The sequence below is a fragment of the Athene cunicularia genome (genome assembly GCF_003259725.1).
Source record: "Athene cunicularia isolate RWA chromosome 20 unlocalized genomic scaffold, athCun1 chr20_part1, whole genome shotgun sequence".
Taxonomy (NCBI): Eukaryota; Metazoa; Chordata; class Aves; order Strigiformes; family Strigidae; genus Athene; species Athene cunicularia.
Genome location: NW_020799125.1, coordinates 12671935 through 12699895, shown reverse-complemented (window position 1 = coordinate 12699895; position 27961 = coordinate 12671935). Strand labels below are relative to the sequence as shown.

Sequence of the window (27961 nt, the reverse complement as noted above, 5' to 3'; positions counted from 1 at the left end):
GTCATAAAGCATTGGACGTTCTTCTGTGTTGCAGATCACAGAGGCCTTGTTAAAGGAAAGAGATAAACAAGCAAAATGGAATGGGATTCCCTTACTGTTGCAAAAGCTGTATGAACATAGCCACCCAAACAGTGATTTCTCCCAGTGCCAAAGCATCTTAAAGGTACTGTCTACACTGTTCTTCCTGAGAGCTAGGTGTTATTTTGTTGTTGCTTTCTTTAAAGTCTACTGTGATCATATTCTACCTGAATTTTAAAACTGTTTGCATGATAGTATCTGTGAATTGGCTGGTAGATAAGAGCTGGGAATGCATGTAATTGATTAGTCAGTAGATCACACAGATAGTTGGAGACAATTGTGTTTATACTGATGAACAGTTTTCTTTTTGAAACTTTTTTTTTTGACTGCATGCAGGAAATTTCTCCACTTCTTTCAATGGAAGCCATGGCATTTGTTACAGAAGATAGAAAAGCTGCTCAAGAGTCTACTTTCCCAAATACATACACATTTGACTTATTTGGAGGAGTTGATGTAAGTGTGTTTTTTGAACCATATCAAATATTTCTGCATGATAGTCATACCACTGAGAAATATGTAAATGAGGTCTTTGAGATCTTTGAAGCTTCCGAATGCAAGCTACAGAATTTGATGTTAAGCTTTAGAGTTGTGCCTGTTTCTGTCCATCAAAATGTGAAAAGGGTGTATTTTCCAAGGTATTACATCATCAAAAGTGAGGTGCGTTTACTTTTATGATATAGAAGACTTGGCTGTTTCTTCAGGCAGTCTGTTTTTAACTTCAAGAAAGGTGAGACCTCTAGGTTTGCGGTGAAAAACGATTCAAACTACTTCTAGTTGTGAGATTAAATACTACAGTTGGTACTAGAGCACTGAGAATTTCACTTAGCACTGAAGGATATTTGGCTGGTTTTAAGTACATTAGGGCACTCTCTTATGCAGGTTGTCTGTTTATTGCTGGCATGCAATGGAAAAGTGGAAATTATGGAAAAGTTATTAAACATAACTGCAAGGTTTCTGTAGACATTCTGGCAATTTATGTATTTGTTTTAATTCTACATTACACAAATACCAAGGTTTGCTCAATTTTATGCTGACAAACTCTGGGATCTTCGCTTTCATTCAAAATGTATGATTTGTATTTTCCAGTGAACTAATTGACACTTTCTTCCTTCTTTTTTTTTTTTTTCCCAGTCTGACTAAACAGTGTCTTTGCTGTTTCTCTCTTGTTACACTTAGCATGCCTTTACTTAAGTAAAACTTTTATTTAGGTTATGTTGGTTTGAAATTAGCACTGGTTTAGTTGCTGGTATCCTGTCAACTGAGGACAAAAGTATTCAGCTACCCAAGCAATTTAGAACATTGTATGAAAATGTTCTAAATTTCCCTTGTTTATAAAGGGAAGTACTGATACTTCCTGTAGAAGCTCTTTTAAAGTAAGAATGTACAGAATAAGTATGTGTTGGGGTTTGGGCTCTTTTTTTCTTTCTGGATTGGTTGGGTGTTTTGTTTTTCTTGGGCTGGAGATGGTAAATATCAGATACACTGTAATTACCTGGTACTATGGCCAGAGATTTGGCTGATACAAGTGGGCTTTAATGTGGTTAAATACAGTGGTAGGAGCCAGTGTTACGTGTTTTTGAAAATCCTACTCTAGGACTTGAAAGGGAAGTAGTCTAATCTGAGGGTTCTGTGTATGCCATGTGCTGATTCTGTGTTGCAGTATTTTGAACTGTGAAGCATGAGTAACTTTGAAGGACACTAAATTTGCAGTGTACTCTGTATGCTATAACGTGTGATAGTATATTCCTTAAAATATTTTTGGATTCTAACAGCCTTTACGTCAAGGAAGAACAAAAGCACATTTGTGTCTTCTCCCTGTTTATGAAAACATGTAAAATATTACCCAAGAGTACAAACACATGAACTGATACATGAGCCTCGTGGACTTTGGACTTGAATGCAACCCCATTCCAAGAAATAAGATCTCATAACTCCCTTTCTGCTCCCTCTGCCTCTGGTGAGGCACCCTCTTACCTATTCTCTTTCTGCCATTGGACTTTTGCGCTTCTTGCTGCATACTGTTGCAGTTTCAGTAGGATGGCTGAAGAAAGCCCTCTCCAAGGAGTGTCTCACACCACTGCAGTCCAGTCCCTGGAGTGTATGTGAGGAGCATACCAGTTCTACAAGAATAAGGTGATAAATACATGGTGGGTTACAGTATTGACCAGGAAAAATAAATAGTAGCTGAAAAGATCCACTCTGTGGCAAGGCAGGAGTGATCATGGCTGTGGCCACCCTTAAGAGACAGACCTGTTGCAGTGGGTGTTCTTTCCCAGGAGAAGAGCAGGTGGCCTGCATCCCAAGTACATAGGGATATCTTTGGATACTTATCTCTGGTACCAAACCTTGAGGTGTGCATTTCTACTCCTAAAACGTAAGCCATTAATAAGAGCATTACATTACTGCTGCAGCCATTTTTCTCTACCCTATTGATGCTACACCTACTATTACAAATATTGCTGAAAAACATGTATTCCTCTTTAAAGTTGCCTATTTATTTATTTATTTGTCAGCGCTTAAAATGTAGGCAGTGCCTCTAGAGCTATCAGATGTTTTCCTCTGTGTCTGGGGTAGGTAGTTTATTAAAGGAAGGGTAAAGCTGGGACAAACAGAGCGAGTTGTACAATGTAAGTGTATTGTCAGTTGGCGTGATTTGACAGGGTGATGTCTGTGTTGCTCTGAACAATTTTAAACTGAATTGCAAAACTAAGGGCTTTTTGCAATCTTTCTTGCAGAAGTGATCAGTTCCTTCTAGCAGCTAACTCATTTTTAGATAAATAAATGTTTTAAAATTAACCAGTGGTATAGGTTAAAACACCTAAAGATCAACTCTAGATCTATCAGAACCGTAGTCCTAGTATTGGAAAGCTGACTGTTGCATTCCTTAAATAGAAACAAGACACTTTATGTATCTGTAAATGTATATGTAAGTATACATACAAGGTGCATGTACATGAGCAGTGGCTTGCTCTTTGCTGGTGAGATTAAAATCTGAAGCAACTAAATTCTGTTATGTCTGGACCTGAAATGTGTTTTGAAGCCCAGCAAGATTTAGGGAAAGCCTTTGCAAAATTTGCATCTCTGTATTACTGCAAAAAAATTCATTATTTTGGGAGATGTGTGATAGCCATCCTTGATGTTATCTGGATGCATGTGGAATTACATTCTTTGCAAACTCAAATTTAAAACTTGCCAGTGGGAGATTGTTTTACACAACTTTTATTTCTTCAGGGTAGATACCACTGTTTTTTTGTCAATGTAATTTTGGCACCAGTAGGGTTTTGACTGTAGAGCTTCCATTATTCACCTCTGACTTCAGCAGAGACAGGACTAAGTTTGGATTTGTCACTGACAAATTAATTGGTTATTTGTATCTCAGTGATTTTTCCCTTAATTCTTTATCTTGTTGTTACAGCTTTTAGTAGAAATTCTCATGAGACCAACTCTTATTACACAGAAAAAGAAACAGAAAAGTAAGTAAATAGGTGCTGTATATTTTTTTTTTTCATTCTTGCCTTGTGTCCTTATTCAAACAGAAATTATTCTATTTTTTTGTTACCCTCATTCCATAACAGCAATTTTCTGTTCCTAAATGAATCATTGGTTTCTTTGTTCTCTGTAGTACTGGTTCATGATGGGATTTAGGATAGTCACCTGTTGCAAAGCACAGCTCAGGAGTATTCATGCACTCAGCATTACATACTTCTCTCACTGCAGTAAATCTGCAGTCACTGGAAACTTTAATTGTTACTATGACTATAGCTACAGTTAACAATTATTAGTAATAAGCCAGAACGTAATAGGAGTTAGAGAGATTGTGAGACAATGAATAGTATGCTGTTTTCCTGACCTTCTCATAGTGACCAGTAATTTCCAAACTGCTATAAGGAGAACTTGCCAATGAGGTGCAGTAGCTTCAGTACAGCTTTCCTGATGGAGCAGCTTTGGTTTAGTGTTTTCATTTTTCCTGTTGGTGATTCTGTTGGTTCCCTGAACCCTTCTGAGGAAAGGAAATGTCATGGTACACTCCATGCCCATCAGCCTGGGAACCTCAAAGGTGTGGTAACTTGAACTTGAGCTAGAGTCAGCTGTGATATGTCTGTGCTGAAAACATATTTTAAATATTAACACACTGGAGTAAATCAGATGGAAAGCTTTCTTATGAATTCCTGATGCTGTATGGAGAAAACTGCATGAACTGTCCTTTATTTTTTTGCCCATGCTTAATAGTTGGATCTGTACATGTCTTAGCATTTTCTCATACTGACAAATTTCAAGTTTGATCTATGATATTTTTCCTAAAATACTGTTTACACCCCTATCATTTTCTTTTGTGTGTGCCTATGAATGGCACTAGACCACAAGTACATCTCTGTCTGTGGACCTAGGCAGTACTGATAGTAGTTTTGGAAGAAAGTATGTGAACAGGTCAGGTAGAGTACTGCTTCCTCTGGCTTCTGTCCTCCAAGGCATTTGTATATATAATCTGAGCTAGCAGTTAGCCTGAAATTCTCACCTGTCTTGTAGCTGTTCATGTCACTACTGTGGACGTTGGTGTTCCTTGGCAAGGTACAACTAGTGAATGTCTGTTTTCTCCTTTGCAGTAAGCGATGACCTCATCAAGGACTGTTTAAGCATACTGTACAACACGTGTATATGTGTAAGTACAACTGCTGGGGAAATAAGTTTGATCCTGCAGCTCCTTCATGTGCTGAATATTAGTTCAGTTCAGTTGACAGCAGATCAGTGTTAAGGAAGATGCTGGGTTAAAGGCCTTTTGAAATAACCTTGCCATTAAAATTCCGAAGCTAAAAGCACATGCCTCAGATTATGCATGCAGGGAACATCCTCAGGATCGTTTACTTAATCACACATTTTATTATGTCATAACCTAGGGAGCACTGTTTAACGAAAGTTTTAAAAAATAGACGGTTACTGACTTGGAGCTCTTCCAAAGACATCAACCTGATCTCAAGAGTTTGAGTCTTAATAGGTCATGTTCTCACTATTAAGTATATGTGTACACGTGGGAGAGGGAAGAGAGGGAACATTTTTTTTCTTGACTTACATGATTTTTTTTTTTCTTTAACTACATGGAATGGAACTTTTGCAAGCTGTGAATAGCATAATATGTTAAGAAACAAGTTTGCAATTATAGACTAGCTGCTGTTTGAATTCATTATTACTGCTCTCTCTTGAATGAGAAGTGTTCAGGATCACAGAAATGTGTGTGCGATATTAACTGGTCTTATGTTTACGTGTAAATATTCAGGAAGTGTCTAAGCTAGTCTAGTTCTGTGAGCACTGGTAATGTCAGTCATATGTAATAGACAGCTTTGCAAGCAGTGGGGATGTAGTTTTAAGTTACATTTAATTCCAGAAAAGACCGGTCATGCTCTCAGCAGAGACCAGAGCATGAAAACTGTCTTTAATGATCAGAGCATGAAAGCTGGCCTGAATGAACTTGGTGATGAACCTGAGTTCATGCTTTAGCGTGATTTTTGGATTCATCACCAAGTTCATTAAGGCTGATGCTTGATTCTTGTTGCTCAGACTCTGCCCAGCTGTGAGCAATGCTGGTAGTTTAGGAGGAATCTGGGGATTGCATTTACATACCATAAAATGGAGCTGGTTATAATTTGTATGAGAAAGCAAGGACAAGCCTCTCTGACGTATTTCCAGGCATGCAGTGTTTACTTTTGATTCAGGCAAGTAAATAGTTGCCTTGAGATGAAGCCTCTCATCCTGGAGCCTGCAGTTTTTGCAAGCGTCATGATAACTTCGAACAAGGACTGGAGTTAGTTTTGGTCACTGTAAACACAATGTTTTCTGGTTTCAGGAATAGCTGATTGAATAACAAATCATCTGTCCTGCATGTGCCTGTAACATACAACTTCTCAGGGTGGGCTCTGACTTTGGGTCTGTGTGTGCATCTGCTGCTTTCTAGACGGAAGGAGTCACGAGGCGATTGGCGGAAAGAAATGACTTTGTGTTGTTCCTGTTTACACTGATGACAAACAAAAAGACATTCCTACAAACTGCAACGCTCATTGAAGATATCCTGGGAGTTAAAAAGGTTATCACTGGTTTCTTAATTTTATTTGTTTGGCTTCTCAGGCCAGTAGAGGAAAGGCAGCTGTTGCTTTGAAGAACTGCTGAAGATTGATAATCGTCTAAGCTAGCATTCCCACTGCTTGTAGCTTAATTGAAACCTGGCTGTTTACAGTGAGCATTAACTTCAATCACATTTCATAAAGAAGCCAAATTATGCAAGTGGTATCATCTCGTAATGCTTTTGCATAGCTTGCAGAGGGTGATGGGGGGTGAGTACCTAGCTGTCATCAAAGTACAACCAGTATTTCAAATAAAGAAGATGAACCTCATTTAAATTCATTTTTCATCCTTGCCTTCTGATTACACTTCAAATGTTTTAGTAGTCTTACTGACATCTGGAAGGCTTATTGTGCTTCTCTCTTACCTTGGGATTTGTCACCTCTCTGAGAAGTTACAGGCTGGGGGAACCAGGGCACTTAGGTCATCTGCACAAAGTAGGTTTCTGAACTTGCTTTCCAGCATCATTGCAGCTTAGCACCCTGATGTGATGCAAATAAAATATTAGAGATGTAACCCTGGGTAAACTCAAAATAAATTGTCTCTATGTACATTTTGTGGAGAGGTTCAGGGTTCTGTAACTTCTTATGATTTTGTTAGGGTGAAGTTGAGGGTGGTGTACTTTGACATAGAAAACAGGCTTAGTTTATGTGAGCATAAATGATTTTTGCTGAAAACTAACATCTTTTTATAATAAAGATTGTTGATAAAAAAACCCCGAGAAAACCAATCTAGAAGTTGATTATCATCTGTGAGTTTAATAGAAAATACAGAAGTGGAAAACAAAATTTTATAATAACTTTATAATACGTAAATATACTTTGTGTGTTAAATTAAGTTGTGGTGTTTGTGGTTTGGGTTGTGGGTTTTGTTTTGGTTTGTTTTTTTTTTTAAATTAAAATGCCCCCAGATTGTATGAAAATACTTAGTCTTTAAAATATGGGTATCTACACTTTTGGAATTGATAAGTGACACCACTTGTAAATCACAGCTGTTTTCAGACTCTTCACTTGTCACTGCCTGCTTGCTCCTTTTTTACTAACGTTGAAATAAGACACACATCTCCCCAGGGAAGAGCTCTGTAGCTGAAGCCTTCTGTGTCTGCGTTCACTTACTGAATGTCACATGCAACTTACTCAGTTGATGTTGCCTCCTCCAGGAAATGATACAACTGGATGATATTCCCAATCTTGCAAGCCTTGTGTCCAGTTTTGATCAGCAGCAGCTTGCGAACTTCTGCAGGATCCTTGCTGTCACAATTTCTGAACTTGACACAGGAAGTGATGACAAGCACACACTTCTTGCCAAAAATGCCCAGCAGAAAAAAAACTTGGGTCCTTCTCGAGCTGAAATTAATCAAGGTAATTGTTATGTTGTGACCAAACACAGAAGAAACTCTACTAAAGTTTCTATCTTCTCAATGTCACCTCTGCAGCCTAGGTTACTAGAGGATATTGTAAGCATTCTGTCTTGCAAAGCATTTTTCTTTATTCACTTTCCTCAAGGAGTTTCCTGGAAACAATCTGTTAGTGAAATTTAATTTGTAGCTTTCGGTTTCATATGGTGGTGGTAAGTAGGTGAGTTAATTTCTGTCACTTCAGCCTCTCTGAACTGAGTGGCTTAAAATAATAGTGTTTGTTTTCTATCCCTCAGTCACTTCCATGGCCTTCCCTTTAACAACTCTGACTAATTTGGTGTCCTCCTTAAGATATGAGTTCCTGAACTAAAACTGCACGTGTGCAGTGTCGTTGCTGTTAGAGGAGTTCTTTCTCTGATTTTTGTCTGACATTGTCTTGAGCCGGATGTCTGTCTTTATCAACAAGGAAAGTGTGTTTAATGTTAATAGTGTTGCCCACCATTAGCACCAGCCTTGGAAAGCCCTGGATCTAATCTCAATTTTTAATGTTGGACACAGTGCAGGTTTCCTTGTTTTGGCTGAGTACTTCTCAGATGCAGGAGTCTTGCCTAAAAGGATGAGTATGAGTTTGAGAGATTTAAATACCCTCAAATGTAGAATCTGCTTTTTTCAGCTCTTGCTGTGCTGAAAGTCTTCTGAGTTTCTGAAGCAGATGTTTGCATAGGCCCATGCCAAACAATTTTGGGAAGTGCAAAAGGGGATTTTGGAGCTGGTTCTCCCATCTTCTAAGATTTTGTTAGCCATGAACAGCAAAGCTCCACTGTGGTGGTGTAACTGCTGCCACCTCTACAGCATTCAGTGAGAGATGAAGAGCATAATACTACAGGATGTAGAAGCTGAGAAATTTTAAAGGGGGGTTGTATTGTCTTCTGCCCTGTGATCGCCAGAGCTTGCTTGTAAAGAGCAATGGACATGTATGTGTAGGTGTGGGTACAAAGTTTAATTTAAATTAGTTGAGCTGAATAAGCTTGGACCCTGCAAAGCTGAACTTAGCCAAGCAAATCATTTTTTGCTTGCACAGTTAGGGACTGTATCTAAGACTGTAAAGGATACTCCATTGTGAAAAATTTTATCAGGGAGATTGTTCTTTTAGAGATGGTACCAGTGGGCAGAATCTCAGAACTCTTTCACATAGTGTTCATGGCCAAATTCTTTGTCCTTTTCTACTTGCATCTGCAAGTGTGTAGTGAAGTGAAGACTTAGCCATGTATCTATAAACAGGTCCTGTAATGAAGTTATTCTGTGAAAACTTTAGGACAAAATACAGTTCCTAGCACCTCCTCAGTCATTTTGCGCATCAGTGACTTCTGTTCTTGAACTGCTGTTAATAAGGGTGCAGTTCCACAGCAATTAAAACCCTCTAACTTGGGCTGCTGTAATGTGTTCCTCATCTGTTTTTCTCCATGATGAACCAGTTCAGGAAACTACTACTTAAAAAGCTAACAGCTTTCTGCCCAGCTACTGCAGTGAGCTAGTTCAGTTTGCAATGAGACAAGACACCACAGGAGGTAAAATAAAGGAGGTAGCATCACACAGAGGAAAGGGGAGGTGGAGCTGCCCCTTCCAAGGGCTGCTGCTTTATTTCTGCCTGCTTAATTTTCAGCTAGATCACTTCCTTGATACTGACTCACTGAGGACTGGAAAATAGCAGTGCCAGCAGAAGGGAATTGGCTAGAAACAAGCAGTTAGAGTAGGGTAGAACTGATTTTTTTCCAGTGTAAGTCCAACACAAACCAGTTTAACACTGATTGAATTATTCCTAGGGTACGTACACTCTCTTCCAATCCTTAATAGGAGAGTGCATCGACTTCTTCCATCTTTGGATCTTTTTAACCAGATGGAATTTGTTTCTGTGCACTCTTCAGTATTACTAATGCAGATATTTTGGTACCTTGTGATATAGAGGATTTGATGACTGTGTTGGTGAATTTAAATTGTAATAAAATTACTTTTCTTTTTCAGCTACACTTTTGAATATTCCAGGCTTCATTGAACGATTGTGCAAACTGGCAACACGGAAGGTGTCTGAAACAACAGGTACTTCCAGCTTCCTCCAGGAGTTGGAAGAATGGTACACCTGGCTGGACAATGCACTAGTACTTGATGCACTGATGAGAGTGGCAAATGAAGAGGCGGAGCAGAGCAGTACAGGTATCTGGATTGCATTCCTTTAGCCACCATTAGCTGATGCATATCTTGACTTTCTTCAGCGTTTGCCACATGCTGCTTTTCCTTTCAAGCAGTACCTAGTCCCCGTTTCTTGCATGTCAGCATTTAGGTCTGATTCCTGTTTTGTTCTCATTTTTTTCATGAGCTAAAGTTAGCAAAAGGAAATGTCCTACAGCAAACTGTGCCCTTTGCACACCTAGATAATGCTGTAAAGTTGTATATCCTCAGCACTAATCACCCCTAGAGTGACAAAAACTACACACACCTGAGGTAAGACTACCAGGATTTTGCTCTAAAACTTAGGCTGATGGCTTTAGGTCTAAATACTTAATTTCAAGCAAGCTGTCCCTTCTTTAAAAAGGAAAGTTAGTTCCAGCAAAATCAGGTAAGTCCATTGGAAAAAAAAAAAAGTGTTCCAGGTGACCATATGGAAGTGTTAATACAACCTTAGGAAAATGGTTTGAAGCAAGCACCTGGTTCGCTTCCTTCATCCTTCAGTATTACATTATGTCTTGTAGAACTCAATGTAGTCTGTAACATAATGAGAATTGTCCCAGATTTTTAATACCTAAATCTTTGCTTCTGTGCTTCTTTGGAAAACTTTCTTCCTTACCCAGCTTCATTAGTTTTGTAGCAATTAATTGTTAAAACTTCTGAAAATACACAAAAAAACCTGAAATAAGTGAATGCATCAACAGCATCTTGCACATACCTTTATACACACCAACTTGGTGGAAACTGGAGAATGCTTGGTATTTTGGAAGAGAATTTGCAAGGCCATTTTTGCTGTGGTGAAACGTGCCCAGTCACAGCTCTTGACCCACAACATCAGTTAGCAAGCAAACCTAGGTGTACTTTCCCAGAATACTGCCTCTGTCTCCAGTGCTTGTGGCTTAGGGACTTCTGAGTCAGAGGTGGTGTCTGTGCTTCTTAGCCTTTGATGGTTTCCTTCCTTTGTGTGTTTGCCTAGTTACTGTTTCTTCACATGTGTTCAAAGAGCATTCGTGCTCTCCTGTGGCAGGGCAGTTCACCACTTAGCTATGTATTGTGTCGAGAGCTAATTCCTTTCTGAACTGCAACCTACAAGTTGCACCGCGTTCCTACTTTCTCAATGTCACTCATGATTTCTGCTGTTTTTCCACTTGCAATCATGGCATGTTGTATCCTATTTCTGCTCTTAGCAGTATAAATTTAGATGGGGCTATGAAAATTATGTAACTGTGGCCTAAGTACTGGTACTGAGGTATAACATTAAAGTAAACTAATAGTAAATGCTTTTGTTAATCTCGCCCCTACTTTTATTATGTTTTTTTGCCATGTCATTTACTGCAATAGTTTTGAATTCATAAAGGTGATCCTACTTACTTTAGGTAGATGAATCTAATTTTATCTTTTCTGAAGTTCCAGCTATATTTTTTGTCTTCTGTAGCATTTAACTTGGTTATTTGTTGTACATCACTATTTGAGAAGAAGATTCAAGCAGACGTGCTGATCTTACATCTGCAGTGTTTCAGTATAAAAGTAATAACTGTAACAAATCCTTTCCTGCTGAAGCTGCCTCAGGCTCACATCTTTACCATCTCGTTCAGAGTCTTCAGATGAAAGTGGATTGGCCAACACCTCTACACGAACACAGCTTCCACAGTCCATGAAGATCATGCACGAGATTATGTATAAACTGGAGGTGTTGTATGTTCTCTGCGTGCTGCTCATGGGGAGACAAAGGAATCAGGTAAGCACTTGTAAACACTCACGCATGCAGAAATTGATGTTTCTTTAAACATAAGTGCTCATTAATTAGGTCATGGACACAGAAACATGAAGGGCAAAGCTCAGGGCATAAAGCTGGGCAAATCACATCATTGCAGTGCTGCATAAACAGCCAGGCAGTGTTTTTCATTGCTGAGAACCAGAATGAGCTGTGGGACAGGGCTCGTCACAGGTGGTGCTGGCCAGTGTCAGGGCTGGTCAGTCTCTGCAGAGCTGCTGCTCTGGTGCGGGATGGGTGTGGGAGGATCTCTCCTGGGTGAGGTGCCCTGTCTCAGTGTGAGGAAGCGTGTGGGTGTACCTGGGTGCTTCAGCCAGGACTTCCCCCTGCTCCTGGTGCATTTGGTGACCTGCTTGGTTGGAGCCTCTTCAGGCCTTCCCCTTCTCTGGCGGCTTTCACTTTTGGAAATCCCCGCGGGGGATGGGGTATGTGATGAATGGGTGATTTTTGCAGTAGGTTCCCATGTCTCTGCTGAGTGTAAGCATGTAGTTAAACTCACCTGGGAGGATACCCTTAAGTGCTGTCTGCACTAGGTACTGCCTAGAAATCCCGCTCATCTGTTCCTTTTGTGTTTCTTGCTTTTGAAATGAGAAATAATTTGTTCCCTGCCTCACATAGGCTTATGGAGAACCAGTCACTGCAGCTTGGCTGTAGTTTGATTTAAATGGGTCAAAAGCATATTGTGAAGGGAAAAGAAAAGCAATCCATTGGTGCAGTTTTGACAGGTTTCCAACACTGGCAGTCTGCTCAGCTCAGCAGAACAGCTTGGAATAGCAGGGGCATTCGGATGCCCTAGAGACTGGGAGGATCAAATTGGTTGAAGGGCTGTTGTATTAGGCAAGAGTAGCAGTGTTGGGGGGCTGTTGCTTGAACACATTTATCTTGAGTATCTTGTTCTTTACTAGTAACCTCCCACTGTATAGGAGTCACAAATACTTGCCATAGACAGTCTCTTAAATCTCTTAATCTGAATTTAAAATAGAAGCGCATTTGTAGTATGGTCCAAACATAACCTGTTCACTCTGAACCTACAGAGTCACTTGTCTCCCTCATTTGAGCAGGGATTGGCATTGAAAAGAAAATTCTGTATAGTAGTAACAAGAGGAAACTCACCATTCTTGCAGAAACCACAATCGCTACCGTAAGAAATTCATAATCCTGTTCTCATTCCTTTTAGAAGTACAGTTTCTATTTGGCATAAACCAAAATTTTAAAAAAGCCTAAGACATAACTGTAACTACCAGAACATGCATCTTTTAGGAGGACTTTTTTTTTTTTTCCATTGTATCAAGTCAGATAATTCATCCCTGCCTGATTTCACCACAAGAATGCAGTTTTATAGGTACTGCAGAAACTATTTGCAGCTTGCACTCATCCTGCTGCCACCTGTTAGGGAGCTGGCAGTGCTTTTTCCCTTGCCTTCCTGGGTCAGTTCTAGGGTGTTACTGTCAAATGGGACAAGGTAGAAAATATGCTGTTGAAATAACTAGCTTTGAAGCTAGCTTGTTTTTTTGTTGTTGTTTAATTCTCTGGGAAAACAACTCTTTATACTTCCTCTGCTACTTCTGCCCCATGCAGACAGGAAAGCTGCCTCAAGATAAAGCTAGCATGCAGTTTCACTTCTCCAGGGCTGATTCAGGACTGGAATTGAATCCTTGAAAGATTTGAGTTACTTCATTCCTAAACACTTTTTGTCCAGAGCTACGTCTTTCTGTAAAATCCACTGCCTTTGAAACACATGATATATCCTTCATTCTTTAATCTACATAATGTTTTCAAAGACTTGTGTGACAGATGCGAATCCATTCTCTTTCCTAAGCAGCAGTCAGATTAAGAACTAGAGCTGAGCTGTTCTACTCTAATAAGCAGGGAATGTCAGTGTGCAATAGCACTCTCGCTGGCAAGCATTGCAGCTGCTTGATGGTATCTGTTTTTCTGTGAGGGAATAAAAGCATGGAATCTGTGATACCAGTCTTCCAGTCTGAGCAGCTAAAGGTCCTACTGGCTTTATACTGGAATAATTTTGCAGAGAATTTCTAAAGGACATTGCAAACCTGCTTCAGTCCACTATGATAAACAACATAATGGTCTGGCATTTGCTTGAAGCATGATAGTTTCCTAACAAACTCAACCTGTTGCGGAATGTTTACTCTAAATCCTTGGTTTAAACTTGACTGCTGGCTAACTTGCACAAGTTGACAGACATGCTAGCAGCAATTTGGCCTCTACCTGCTGCTGCGTTGGGATGATCACACCCTAAACTGCTCTCCTCACATATTTTTCTAGGCTCTCTTGCATATCTGTATTGTGAAAGGCAATCAGTTGATTTACTTGTTCCTTCTACAGGGAGCCAAACTGCCTGCGGCAGGAGCTCGTAATAGTTTTAGTAGCAAGAAAGCAATAGAGCAATTCGTGTAAAGCTGGACAGCATCAGGAAGAAGTCAAAGGAGTTTGAATATAGAGCAGGCTGAGTAATTGTGATGAGTTTGGGGTCTGGGAGAGAGTGTGATCCAAAGACAATGACTGTGATTCAGGAGCTTTGTCATGCAACTGTCTGTCAGGTGAGAATTTAGAGTTAAGCAAGCTAAAAGTAAACTGAACACATTGGAAATTAGGGATGAGTCATTTGGAATAAGCAGATTATGCTCTGTATGGAAAGGAGCAGATCCACAAGTTAAAAGGATGAGCATAGAGAGCTTCTCTTTAAGTGAGGGGCTGAGGCTCCGGCAGGCAGCTGGCACGCTTGGTTTCATCCTGTTGTGCTTGTGCCATGCTGGCCACTGAGGGACGGGAGGACTACAGGGAGTGCTTTGTTTGGAGAGATTCCTCAGAGCTGTTTTTGTTGGAGGCTTGTGACTAGATCAAAGTGTCTGAAAGCATTTTAAAGTAAGGGAACATTGAAGGACTCCAAGCTTTGCAATCTGTCAGGAGTATGGGTGAGGTGGGAAGGAGCTGCTTGGTGTAATATTCAGAGATGCCCAGCAGTGGGAATATGATTTCCATATAGATGGGGAAGTTGGTGGCTAAAGCCAAGAGGAATGCAAAAGGCCATCAGCTATGCTGAAAACAAGAATGATAATGAAAACCTGTAGAATAGCATTGGATTCAAATATGTTTGATTCATTCAGGTATGTGAGGAAGTAGAACAAAATGGAGTGATCTGCTTGAAATAATAGTAATTATAATTCTGCATCTCAAGGATGACCTAAGTTATTGTTTAGGTGACTTGATTTTAAGAAATGTCTATGACCGCTTTGGGAACATAATTTTTACAGCATGTTGGGAAGCCCCAGTTGTGTGTGGCTTTCATTTGCACCACATCTCAAGGGATACTGCTTGTTGTAAGCCTACAGCTGATGAGAGTCCCACTTTGTATTTCTCCTATTCCTCATCTTCCAAATTGCTTCTATCAAAAGTATCAAAGCTTTGGATTGAAGGTATTTAACAGCTGTTCACACCAAAATTATTAGTTTTTTTACATGAGTAACTCTATAATCTGTTTCAAACGTCATGATGTACTGTGTCCTAGCTTGGTAGGCAGACTAATAAATAAACCTGAGTAATTTGACATTTTCTTCTGTACTGAGCGTTCTCTAAAGAAGTTCAATTTGCCCTTAACTGGAAGGAGCAGTGCTTGAACTGCAGTGTGGTTGTGTTACTGCTGGAGTCTGCTTTGCTCAGAACTCCTGCCTATGGCACTTGAACAAAACTGGTATCAGTAGTTTGTGTTGTCTTCAGAGGACTACCTCAGCTTCAGCTGTGTGCAATGGAAAGGCAAAGGATACCCAGTGGGAGATGGGCAGCAAATTTTTTTTTTTTTTGTGATACCTTGAAGTTGGATATAGATGCATTTTCTATGTGCTGTAAGTGATCTCCCAATGTCCAGAGCTGCTTCCAGAGGCACAGTGGTTAACTGAAATACTGGCTAACAGCTTTCTCCCAAAATGTCTGTTTTCTATCCATGTCCACCAGATGGAAACTACCCTAACAATACACCATGGTTAGTGAGCATATTACACAAACACATGCTGTTTGATAAACAAATTCACCTTTCTGTTGTCAGAGGATGATGTAATTGTGCCCATCTGTTTACCACGCTATGTTATATCCATATTTGAGGCTGCAGCAAATGAGTATGTGTTTCTGTTTTCCAGGTTCATAAAATGATAGCAGAGTTCAAACTGATTCCTGGCCTCAATAACTTGTTTGATAAACTGATCTGGAGAAAGCACTCAGCATCAGCCCTTGTTCTGCATGGTCACAATCAAAACTGTGATTGTAGCCCAGTAAGTAACTTTCAAAATTCTGTATTGGATTTTTATCCTGTTGTATAATTCTGAGGAATTCTATTGAGTAACTGGATGCTTGTATAATAAATTAATTGAGATGTGATAGCATTCTGGTTTTTATGAATTTTTTTTTTCAGTTCATTCTTTATCTTTGGCTCATGTTAGCAATTTAGCAGAGAGCAATTTAGCCTCTCCTCTCACTCCTAGTTCGGGAACTGGGAGAAGTGTAAATTCTCTGGTCCCTGGAGACCAAAGGTAGAAGACAACCAAAACTTAAGGAAATGATACCTAGTGGGTCTAGCAAGGAAAGGCACAAAAGGAAAAATGGATCCATCAGGGTTGGGGTGGCTTGGTGTTTTTTTTTGGGGGGGGGGGGTGTTTTGTTTAGTTTGGTTTTTTTTTTCCCCAGACCTAGATGTTCTAAATCGATGAGGTTTTTTGCCTTTGCAGTGAGAAGAAATTATTAACCATGCATAGGCTTGGAGACAGTCTCCACTTCTGTTCTGTTTTGGGAAGCCTGCAAAGTGTAGCTTTCTCCATTTATGCAAGTCACTGGCTCTGCTGGCCAAACGGATTTGATTTGGATAGGTTTTCAATTCATCTGTTTCATGTCAGCTTGGTAACCAATGATATCCAAAAATACTGAAAGTTTTTTTTACCTTTCTTATCTCTTTTTAGGACATTACTTTAAAGATACAGTTCTTGAGGCTTCTTCAGAGCTTTAGTGATCACCACGAGTGAGTATGAAAAGCTGTGGTAGATTGTGGCTCAGCGCTGTTGTTTGCCTGGTCGCAGTTACAGCAGGTGTCCCAGGCACAGTGCAGGCTCCATGGGAATGGAACCTTGTACTGTCCTAGAACTCCATTCAGATATTCATGTGCCTTTCAGCTCCTGCTCTGAAAAGGATAAGGATATGCTCTCCAGTGGGCATGTTTTAGTATGTCTGTTGATTATTAAAAATAGCCCATTTTGCTTCATGTTGAAACAAACTGAAACATTTATATGGTGAGTTAACACTTTCTGGCTGAAGAAAGAAGGCAGCTTTCATGATGCTGTTTATCTGTCTTCTCCCTGAGAGTTGGTAGTGAGCCAGTGTGTTCACAAGAGCTCATGTAGCCTGTGGGGACATGTTCAGATTTAATTCAGCGTGGAACAAGCATGAAACAAAGCCTGTTGGAAGATCAGAGTGAAAGACAGCGTACCTCTGAAAAGGTTAATCAGGACTCTTTTGCTTTTGTAAAAAGTCTGGGAAGACATGACTGCTGTCTAAATGCCAGTAGTGGAGAAGACCTGATTAAACTGTATGGGGAAAATGTTAGGGGAACAATTATCTGTCAGCTAGCCATTGGGAAGCTAGGCTGGAGATGGGAAGAAGGCTTCTGTTTGCCTTCAAAAGGCATACTTACAAAGCCTGACTCTGCTGGAGTAGCTGAGGGGTGATGCAGTTTGCTTGGGTTTTTTTTTAATGCTGTACTGCAGATACAGAGGTACTTGCTCTGTTCTGACTTGTAGAATCATATCTTGTATTCTGTCAGTGTCCTGTTGCTCTAATTCAGTCCTGCAGGATGGTGTCCAGTTCCTTACAAACATCTGCATTGGAGGCATGTTGCACTCCTTGCCTAGCTAGTCGTACCTACAGCCAGGGTGATCTTTTTGTGTAGGCACTGCTAGATATGCATATTGGAAGTATCAGCTGCTTTGATTGTGGAGTATTAACTTTAGAATAGGGAGCTGCTGGACATGCTGTAAACATAAAGGGAAGGCTGACCTATTGTAAATCCTCCATGTGAGACACTGTTTGCCCAGGCGTCACGCCAAGTTTTCCAATAAAATCTCTTTAGATGATGTTCCTACTTAAGTGGCTACTACAAAGATCTCAGGCTTGTTTAAACAGAAAACAGCTTTCAGCTGTAACAATTGAGCAAGTGGAACATGTGGAATCTGGTTAGGGTTTTTAAACAAATAGTTACATGAACTTTCCATGAAATCACAGATAAGCTGAGTTAGCTGAGGACAAAATGAGAGCAAGTACTTAAACAGTTTTACTGAAGTTAGTATTAGTATGTATAAACCAAACTTGTGGAGCTGTTTATTGCATGGAGAGAGGAGTTATTTTCATTACAGAAACCTGTTGATCCAGATCAAAAGAAGCTTCACATGACAGCCTCAGTGGGCACAAATCTGGAAGATAGTGTTTGAAGCAAGAGGGCATCCACATCACCTTTCTGGTCTAATAATTTGTCTTCTGTGTAGTTGCTGTGTTTTGATGAACAGGCTCTCTTTGCACATGCTCACACTCATCACTGCATCCTCTGTTCCCTTAGGTTTCCTGAAAATAAATCTTTGCTATCTGATTCTGAGCTTTTTGGAGGACTAAGGGAGCACACTGACACTGGGCAGGGGGTCTGTCAAAGGGAGCCTTTGGACTACATTTCTACTTTGTCAGACTTGTTCTGCATTTAATTTACTTTACAGATAAATTAATTGTTTTTCATTATTAAAAATTCTGTACTTGATAAAGCATTTCATGAAAATTCCTTGGGTTTATATCCATTCCTGTCCTGTTTTCTACATTTCATTAAGTTTTTAATTATTTCCAGAGTAAACAGTTTGCTCAGAGTAATGAAATACTGTGAGGATTGACTACTTTTTTTGCAGTTTCTGCCTTCTGAGAATTTTTGCTGACAAAGAGCATGGTCACTATAAGGCAGAGGAAAACTGTAGGAAGCTGTGAAAAAAAATTGCTATTTAAATCTTCTGAAATTCAGCAAAATGTTGCTGAAATTTTAGAAAACCAACGTTATTCAGAAGCAAATATTTACAAAACAAACCATAAGATCTTGAACAGGTCAGCAGAGAACCACCATCTCACAGCTGGTGCTGGGGGGGGTGGGGAGAGGAGTAGAGTGTGGCTGTGAAGAACCAGAGGGGTGAAAGCTGGTTGCCTTGTCCTGCAGCCCTCATGGGCGCATGGCTTCACTCTTCATGGAATTGCACGTTGTCTGCCTCTTGAATGCATCATATTTTTCTCCCCTACTCCCCATCTTGCTTTAGGAACAAGTATCTCCTTTTAAACAGCCAAGAACTTAATGAGCTGAGTGCAATCTCTCATAAAGCCAACATCCCTGAAGTTGATGCAGTTGTCAACACAGACAGGTGAGTAGGGGGTTTAGGTCAGCAGCTTCTAGCATTTTGCAAGCACTTATATTTCAGGTTGGATGTCACATTTTGTTTGAGGTCCTTCTGTCCACCACGCTTGCTTTAATTTCAGCGACGTATTTCAGCGGGACATGTCTGGGTTTCTACAATATTCGTGGTCGTTAGCAAATCTAAAGTGTGCTTGTGCTCAGAGTAAGACTCTTTACAAAGCAAAAGACTTCATTATGATGTGTTAGGTCTGCCTGTTTATGTTGCCTTTCTCACTGCAGGCATTGCAGACAGACCTGGCGAGTAAATTGGGATCCCTGTAATGCATGAATTGCTCATACTAATAATCTTAGTTTTGAGATTCAGGAGCAGTCTGTACACACGTAATGTCCATTTCCAGTCTGCATAAACAGATCTAAGTGTGTCTGCTCGGAGTCTTTATTTTAAGAGCAGCTAATAACTAGAATAAGCTAAATTAGATTAACATGTTAAGCCACTTACAGAATCTCTAGTGTTATTCGAGTATCTGTTAGATTGACTATTTTGATTTAATAAGCTCTTTAATACACTGTTCTGATGTACAAACTTCACACTGTGAAATATTGTTTGCAGAATTTAGTTGTCAGAATAATCCTAGAGTATCAGCAGGGACTTGGTCTGCACAGAGCAGATTTACCTTGCTCCAAAAGGGACCTCTCTAAGAGGATTTCTAGATTATCATTATTATCATAACACTGTGCCTAATTGGGAAGAAATGGTGTCTGTATTACTCAGATCCTTTCAAGCACAGGTACGTTTCTGGCTTTGAAAAGGAGTAAGTATTTAGGGGGGAGAATTCACCCTCTTGGGAGCACACTGAAAGGAAGTGGTTCAAGAGTATAAACAGCTTTTTTCATCTCTCCTGAGTGTTAGTAAGAACAGACTATCATGCTGCAAGAAAACCACTTCCCACAAGGGCTTTGTGAGCTGGCTATCGGCTGCCCAGCAGAGGTGCTGATACAGTATGTAGCCATTATGCTAGGTACATCTGCTGAATATGCATGCTGGGGTGTTTTGGGGGTACAAGAGCCCCAATTGAAGCATCTCACGCTACCCCTGCGGGATGGTGTGTAGCCAGGCAGGCAGCATTGCTCAGTTTTTTTCCTAAACTTAGAGGAGTTTTTTCACCCTTAGCATTTTGTTTACATGTTGCTTTTCTGGATATATGAGATCAAGGCATTGCTTCTGCATAAGCTTACTGTAGTCAGATGCTCCACTGAAGATGCTATTTAATAGAAGTAGTATTGCAGTTCTACAGCCTCTGTACTTTCACAAGTACATACAGAAGGTTACCTCATGTAGCATCTAGGTTTCCGTACTCTACCTCCAAAACGGAACCTGAAGCTTCCTTTACATTTATTGAGCAAAAAAGGTGTGTGTTTCATTCCTAAATTCAAATGTGCTATGTGGTTTTTATTCTAATCTCTTAATTCCTACAAGATGTGAATTGATGTTTCTGAAATCATTCAGATTTTGAGAGAAAATGAATAATTTTTCTTTAGTGTTGAAGTCATGACTACTTAAGTCATGCTGCAGGTATTGTAGAAGTTTACTAGAGGCAGTGAGGAGAACTCTTCCACTGGTAGAACTCGTAACAAAAGTTAATGAATATTTGCACTGTATATTTAATACTGGGATTAAAAACTCTGGAGAAGAGACTGGATTTGGTGTTCTACAAGGTACAGTGCTTGCCAGCCATTCCACTCATGCTGTAATTTCTACACGTGCTCCAGGAGTCTTGTCTGTGATGGGAAGAGAGGTTTGTTAACCAGACTGCTTCAGGTCATGAAGAAGGAACCAGCTGAATCCTCCTTCAGGTGGGTTCACTTTGCACTGTAACATGCTGTTTTAAGTTGACTGGGAAGTTGTTTTGTTTTCATACAGCTCATAGCAGTTGTAAATGCTTGAAAATAATAAGCTGAGATAAGATCTGGCTTTGTTGCACTTGGCTGCAGTGGCAGCGCAGGTGAGGGAGAATGTTGAAGCTTGCATTGGACTTCGGACCCCATACAGTTGGTGATTATCTGCAGGATCAGCAGGTCTGGCTCCAGCTTCAGTTTGGAATGAAACAGATTAGGAAATTTGATTTAAATTATAGCTGTGATTAAAAATACCTCCCTTGCTCCAGAATTAAATCCTCATTTCTTCTATTTCTCAGGTTTTGGCAAGCAAGGGCAGTTGAAAGTTTTCTGCGAGGCACCACCTCCTACGCAGACCAGATGTTCCTCCTAAAGAGAGGACTCCTGGAGGTAATGAAGTATATGTCAAGCTTCCTCTGTAATGTATCTCCAAAGCAATCAAAGATTTATCTGTAATTAATTCAAAAGGGGGTAAAAATATTGTGTGAGATATTCACTGAGAATAGGGCGATTTTGGAAAACTATTTGGGAATTCTTCTTGTGGCAATCAGGTGCAGGGTGGCCAGTTGTATAGCCTACATCACTGGGAAGTTAATTTAACAGAAGACTCATGTGAATTATTGTCTTTAGTTCTGTCATCTAAGAACTAAGCCTGCAGATAAATGTTTTAAATAGTGATAAAATCAGAGTCTGTGCTGTACTGCTGGCTCGGGCTGAACTGTGGCAATAACATGTTTTCCTCCCGTGCCAGCATATTCTCTACTGCATTGTTGATAGTGAGTGCAAATCACGAGATGTGCTTCAGAGTTACTTTGACCTTTTGGGAGAACTGATGAAATTCAATATTGATGCATTCAAGAGGTTCAACAAGTACATCAACACAGATGAAAAGGTAAATATTTATAAAAGCTGTCCCCAGTGGGTCAAATTACATGCTTTTATAACCAAACGTAGCATTAAAATTCAGATTCATTTGCTGATTTTGGTATGATTGTCGAGCTTGGTGCCCAAGAAACGCTAAGGAGTGAGCTGCCAGAGTCTATTCACAAGCATGTATGTTGCTGTGTACACTGGTGTTTTCAGAAGTGCTCCCAGCTGTTTGAGTCAGCGAGTGCTGAGCTGTTCAGAAAACATTGCCCTGTTAAATGATCAGGCGGGTCTAAGGTCAGGGCTCAAAGATGGTAGATGGTGGTGTGGAGTCACTGGGTTTGGGGTTAAGCCAATAGTTGTGGACATTGAAACAGGCTCCAGAAAGTCTTTTACTGGAGCCTGGGGGTGAATTCTTCATGGAGATCACTTTAAAATACTCAATTTGAAACTACAAAAAGACATAACTTAACTTTGATGTTATTTGAACTTACATTGTAAGAAGTCAGGGCTGATGTAATTACCTATAAAACTTAGTTGCATGTGTAGATCAAGAATGGGCAGCAGTCTATGCAAATTGGTTTCATGCTCTTGTGCAGTTTGTGCATATAACATCATCTGTTGGGTAGGTTTTGAATTACCTCATACTCTTGCTTATGTTACTGTAGTTTTTCTCTGATTGCTGTTAGGTCTGGCAGACCTTGGAGAATAGAAGCAAAGATACATTTAAAAAAAGATGTATTTAAACTCACACGTTCTAGAGAATCTCTCTTTATACTTTGTGTGTGCTTCCTGTTTATTGATGTATAACTCTTGAAAAAAAGTTCTCCCTCTGTATGAATCCTTTACTGTATTCCTCCCTAGCCCTGTCTGCTTGTAGAAAATAAGCACAGGAAAACAGAGCTGGAAGAACTACAGAGGCCAGCAGCCACGCTCATCTCCCTCTTTCCAAACAAGTAGTATATGAAATCTTTGTCTCATGGAAGTGACACAGCTTCAAGAGAGATTTTAGTGGTGCCAAGACTTTGACATGTTCCTGTTCCATAGTGTTGTTAAGGTACTTGCTATAGGGATCCTTTGGTCAGCGCTCAGTGCCCGTATTGGCTTGGGCTGGGTGAGGCAGGCCCAGGAGTGTCTATCTCCTCTTGTTAGAGATAACAAAAAGATAATGACCCAGAGGATTTTGGCATTCAGAACTAAACTCTTTCCTGAAGGGAAGGGAAAAATGTCCATGTCAGTAAGCCTTATGTTGGTGAAGTGCACGTCTTAGGCACTTGTGCTCAGAATTCGGGTGGTTTCTCCAATAACCTTCAAGAACTGTACTCTTTCAGTGTTGACAATCTAGAGAACAGTTACTGTTGCCCTACTCACCACACCCTGTTCATAACTCTTCCTACTTGGGTTCACCAACCCCTTTCCCTTGTGCCAACAGAGTAATTGGTTCAGTACTCCTCTTGGCCACAGGCATTCTGAGAAGGGTATGAAGTGTTGTTCTGCCAGACCTCATCTAGGAGTGTTCATATAGGATGAATTTTTTTGTTTTTTAATGAACACTAAAAACTATTTCTCTTCAGTTCCAGATATTTTTAAATCAGATCAACAGTTCATTGGTTGACTCAAACATGCTTGTTCGCTGCATTACGCTGTCCCTGGACCGATTTGAGAATCAGTCTGATGCTAAAGGTAAAGAATAAGAAATGGGATGTGTGTGTTTAGTAGTGATAATGGTTGTTTTAAGTTTGGGCTTTGAAAATTTGGGTTTTAGACAGAGGTATGCCACCCTGCAGGTTTGTTGCTACAGTCTGAGCACTAGTTCATATTGCCATATTGCTTGGAACAATGTGTCCAAACTTCAAGAACCTGATGATTGTCTTTTTCCTCTTGCTGCAGTTGCAGAAGTCCTGTCAGAGTGCCGCCTGCTATCATATATGTCCCAGATGTCCATGAGAATGTCCTTTCTTTTCCGTCTCATTAATATTATTCATGTACAGACACTTACACAGGTAAAGAGCTGACAGTAACCTCGCAGTTTTCTTGCTGATACTGTGTAGTGATGAGCTGGGCTGGGAACAGGGAGGAACTTGGCTTCTCTTGAGGAAACCCATGTCCCTCCTTTCATGATAGACGTAGGAGCACCTCTGCATGCTTACCTTGAGCATGTTTTGTAAGGACATGTGTACAACCAGTGTTTTTTTGGTGTGTGGGGTTTTTTTCTGGCTTGGTTTTGTTTTGTTTGACCTACTGTGTCATTTTTGCTTTTAGGAAAACGTCAGTTGTTTGAACACAAGTTTAGTTATCCTAATGCTGGCCCGAAGGAAAGAAAAGCTACCTTTTTATCTGCGCACTTTGCAACAGATGGAATATACAGAAAAATACCCAGGCTTCATCCTGAACAACTTCCACAGTCTCTTGCGATTCTGGCAACAGCATTACCTCAACAAGGATAAAGACAGCACCTGCTTAGAAAATGTATGTTGACCTTTTACCATAGCAAGAATCGGTCATAGCAATATCTGTCTACTAGTCATCTAGCAAAAATGAGAAGTGAGAGGTGGTGAAGGGAAAGAAGGGGGCAAGTTGTTCCCCCTGTTGTAATGTTCTGTAGTGCTTTTCACACCATCCTACCCTGTCAGGTCCCTTCTGCAGGCAGGAAGGTGCTGGGTTTCCCTGCAAACAAGACCTTAGGTGGGGCTTGCTGGTGCTGCTGGGTTTGGGAGGTGGGGCTAGCGAGATGGCCAGCCCTGCACAGGGATGTGGAGGCAGGATAGAATCTGGCTCTCAGACTAGTTAACACCTTAACCAGACTGTCCCCTCTCTTCCTGGCATGACAGTGCAGGAAGAGTATCTGGTGTAGCTGCTGGAAGGCAGCTGCCCTGTGGAAGCAGTCTGCAAGTTTCCACTCCCAGAGCTGGTGTGTCATGGCCCTGAGAAGAGGAAGAAATGAGCTGTGATGAGGAGACTCCCCTGTATATGCCTTAGAAGGCTGAAGTGAGGTTGTGCAGGTTTCTTCCTTGACTTTTCAGTGATTGGGTGGAAACTAACAGGTTTTTAATGTGTTCACGGAGAAGTGCTTTGCTGTGGTGTGTGTGTCCACTGCAGCTCACAGCCCCGTGTCTGTGACGCGAGTGCAGTGCAGGCCATCTGCTATAGATGAGCTGCCTGAAGAGGAGCAGCATTAATGCTTTGAAGTAGTTAAAATAAGGAGCTTGGGTTCCCCAGAAAGGAGGAGTGTGATGGGTGGAGTCTGCATGGAAGGGAGGAGCTGCATGAACAGTGCAGATTGCAACACTTCTCTCGCAGGACGCAGGATGTGTCCTGCTTGGGCCCATGCTGGGCTGAGCAGGATAGTGCGGGGCCTGCAGCGCCCGGGAGCTGTGTCACAGCGTTCGTGCCAGGGCTCGAGGTGTCCCCAGCACGCTGGGCTGCGGAGGGGAGATGTTGCTGAGACCAAAGCTCTCGGCCATTGCTGTGTTTCAGGGTCACATCCTGCCGTGCACGCACATGTGGTACTGGTTCTGTCACGGGCCACTGGTGGGGTGGAAATAGATAGTTGTCCAGCGTGTAAAGGCTTTGGGTAATGCCTGATGGGTGTAGGGCTGCTGGAGAGGCCTTTTGGCCTTGAGAGAATGATTCAGGAAGGATGTGAGCAGGGAGTCTTTGTGTCTGCCCTAGGAGTGGGAGCTATTGCTGCATTGGCTTGATGTGCGGCGCCGCATGTCCCAGCTTGTGTTCGGAGTGGACAGTGAACAAATTTAGGCTTGTGCGTGTGTGTGGTGCCACAGGCAGCCCTGTCTGCTGGTGCGGGCGGGTGTGCTGGGGTGGTGTTCGCCCCGTGCTGCTCTCCCATGGGTGCTGGGGGTGCAGCCTCTGTCTAGAAGGTGCAGTTGTTCCAGCATCCACCCCCTGGGGAGGACAGGCTGGACAGTGAAGCGGGTGTTAAACTGTGTGGCTGGGGAGGTCGGGCTGAATAGGAAGCAGCTTTCAGTTCTCCACTGAAAGACAGTGGGATGTGTCTTCTGCTGCCTGTCAGTGCCTGTGGACTGCACTAACCAGCCTCTCCATCTCTTCCCACAGAGCTCATGTATTAGTTTTACCTACTGGAAAGAGACTGTATCTATACTGCTCAGTCCAGACCGGACGTCCCCCTGTGCCATAGTTAGCTACATTGATGAGGCATATATGGACATTGACAGAGACTTTTCTGAGGAGTAATTCTTCGCTCTGGCTTCTGATGGACAGCGCTTGGAGGGTACCTCGCAGCCCGTGGATTTTCAGGGATACGCTGTGTAGTGTGTGTGTGTGTGTGTGCGTGTGTGGCTTGGAACCGTGGAGCGTTACTGCATTGTCAAAACCCCAGCCCCCTCCCGGTCCCCATCTCTGATCTCTAACGGATGAGACTTTGAAAGCTCTCTGGGCAACACATTCAGGGATGCATCTTCCAGTTGTTCTGGGATAAAAATAATCACCTGAAAAAAACAGCCTCTTTTTGTTTTTTTTTTCCCCTCCTTCGTTTTCTCTCTCCCAGTCCACTGTGGCTGGTCAGAGATTTTTTTTTGCTGACAGATGAGGATACTCTGTATGTGCCAATTTAGTTGTGGCGCGCTCTCATGGCTACCAGAATTAGCAAGTCAAAAAGCACAGAAATTGCCCTCCAAATGTGAGGTCCAAGGAGCCAGTCTGACTGGGACCCCGACACACCAGCCACATGCAGAGCCACCACGATGTCTCCCTTCAGGTGTAACTCTTCTGTTGGGGTTTGGAATCAGGGGTTTAGGGTTGGTTAGAGTGTGAGTGTGTGTGTGTGCGTGCGTGTGCTTTTAATTCCTGAGAGCCCTAGCTCCAGTCACCTCTTTACCATCTACTTTTGGATCATTTGGTACTAAATCTGTCTGTGCATTAGGAGAGAACCTCTGTTCCTGCTGTCTTTCCTGCAGATCCTTCCCATCTGAAGGCGTTTTACAAAGCTGCGGAGAACAGAGACATTTCAGCAGTGGTGGAATTGCAACAGGGGTTGGCTTTTTCACAGAGCACTAGCATTAAAATGTACTAATTTTTTAAACTTGCGGCTTGTCCCTTCTTGGGTAACTAATCTGGTTTTAAAATCCTTTTCAGGACCACTGCTCTTCATGCTAACCTGCTATGCCTGGAAGTCTTATGTCAGTCTCTGCTTTCAGTCCTTAATATCAACACACACATTAATCTTGAAGTGCAATATTTACTGGAGATGTCTTTTTTTTTTTTTTTTCCTGGATCTATTTTAATCAGAATGTGTTAAATGCTGGGAATAAACACTCCTGGTTGAAAGTAACTTTGTAGAATATGTTGGGAAAGGTGGAATCAGGTTTTGGCAGCCCTGACTGCCAGACCTGCACAGGCCCTTCCTGCTCACTCATGTTCATTGTGTTGCTCGAAGACAGTCAGATTCCCAGGAATTAAATATAGTCTGAAGTCCTGAGCCACTGCATTTAAGTCAAAAATACACGTCTTGCAGCTCCAGCTAAAAGAAACTTGTTTTCTTTGAAACATGCATCTGAATTTTTTAAAAATTTTCTTAACTTATTTGATGAGATGACTTGACTTCAGCTCTGTCCAGGCTCTGGAAAAGGACCGGTTGGCAAGGATATCCCAGAGCTGTAGCATTATGTCTCTGATCGTTGCTGGCAGAATGAAACCCGCTCTGAGGCTCCCTGTGCCGGGCCTGGGTGAGTGAACAAGGCTTCCAGCCCCAGGGGCAGAACTTGCTCTCTGACAGTCGCCCCTCTCTCGCTTATCTCACACTTCGTTGTCCTGCTACAGACTTGCAGTCAGTACTTTGCTTGCAGGGTGGTCAGAGCTGCTGAGCTTGGGCATAAACCTGGAGCCTTGCAGGAGCTCCTGGGGCCCCTTGTGTCCCTCCCTGGGGGGCTGAATCCTCTGGGCAGGCTCTGCCTGGCTCCAGGAAGGTGACCCTGGTCGCACCCCTTGTGTCAGGGAGCTCCTTGCTATGGCAGCTCCAACTCTTTTCGTCAGGTCACCCCCACCCTGCCCCCTCCCTCTCCTGAGCTAATTTCTTTCTCATCTGTACTTTTTTGTTCTTGGGTATTTGTGGTTTTGGTGTATCTTTGCTTCTTCTTAACTGTAATAGATGTACACTTAAAATAAATGCTTCAAATTAAAAGGCTTTTAAGTTAAGGGATGCCTTTTCCCTAGTCTAGTTAATTGGTGCATCCAGTGATTG

At 41.5% G+C, this 27961-nt stretch overlaps 1 protein-coding gene across 1 annotated transcript; it reads left to right on the top strand.

Moving 5' to 3' along the window:
* Positions 1 to 13: 13 nt before the first annotated feature.
* Positions 14 to 27912, top strand: TRPC4AP (transient receptor potential cation channel subfamily C member 4 associated protein). The gene is made up of 18 exons (XM_026862153.1): positions 14 to 163; positions 415 to 531; positions 3494 to 3551; positions 4683 to 4738; positions 6026 to 6154; positions 7349 to 7550; positions 9569 to 9757; positions 11365 to 11507; positions 15698 to 15829; positions 16511 to 16569; positions 18887 to 18988; positions 20752 to 20835; positions 21177 to 21267; positions 21629 to 21769; positions 23319 to 23427; positions 23635 to 23747; positions 24007 to 24213; positions 25819 to 27912. Exons 2-18 carry the CDS (start codon positions 436 to 438, stop codon positions 25954 to 25956), a joined length of 2049 nt encoding a protein of 682 aa, XP_026717954.1. The 5' UTR covers positions 14 to 163; positions 415 to 435; the 3' UTR covers positions 25957 to 27912.
* Positions 27913 to 27961: the final 49 nt, after the last annotated feature.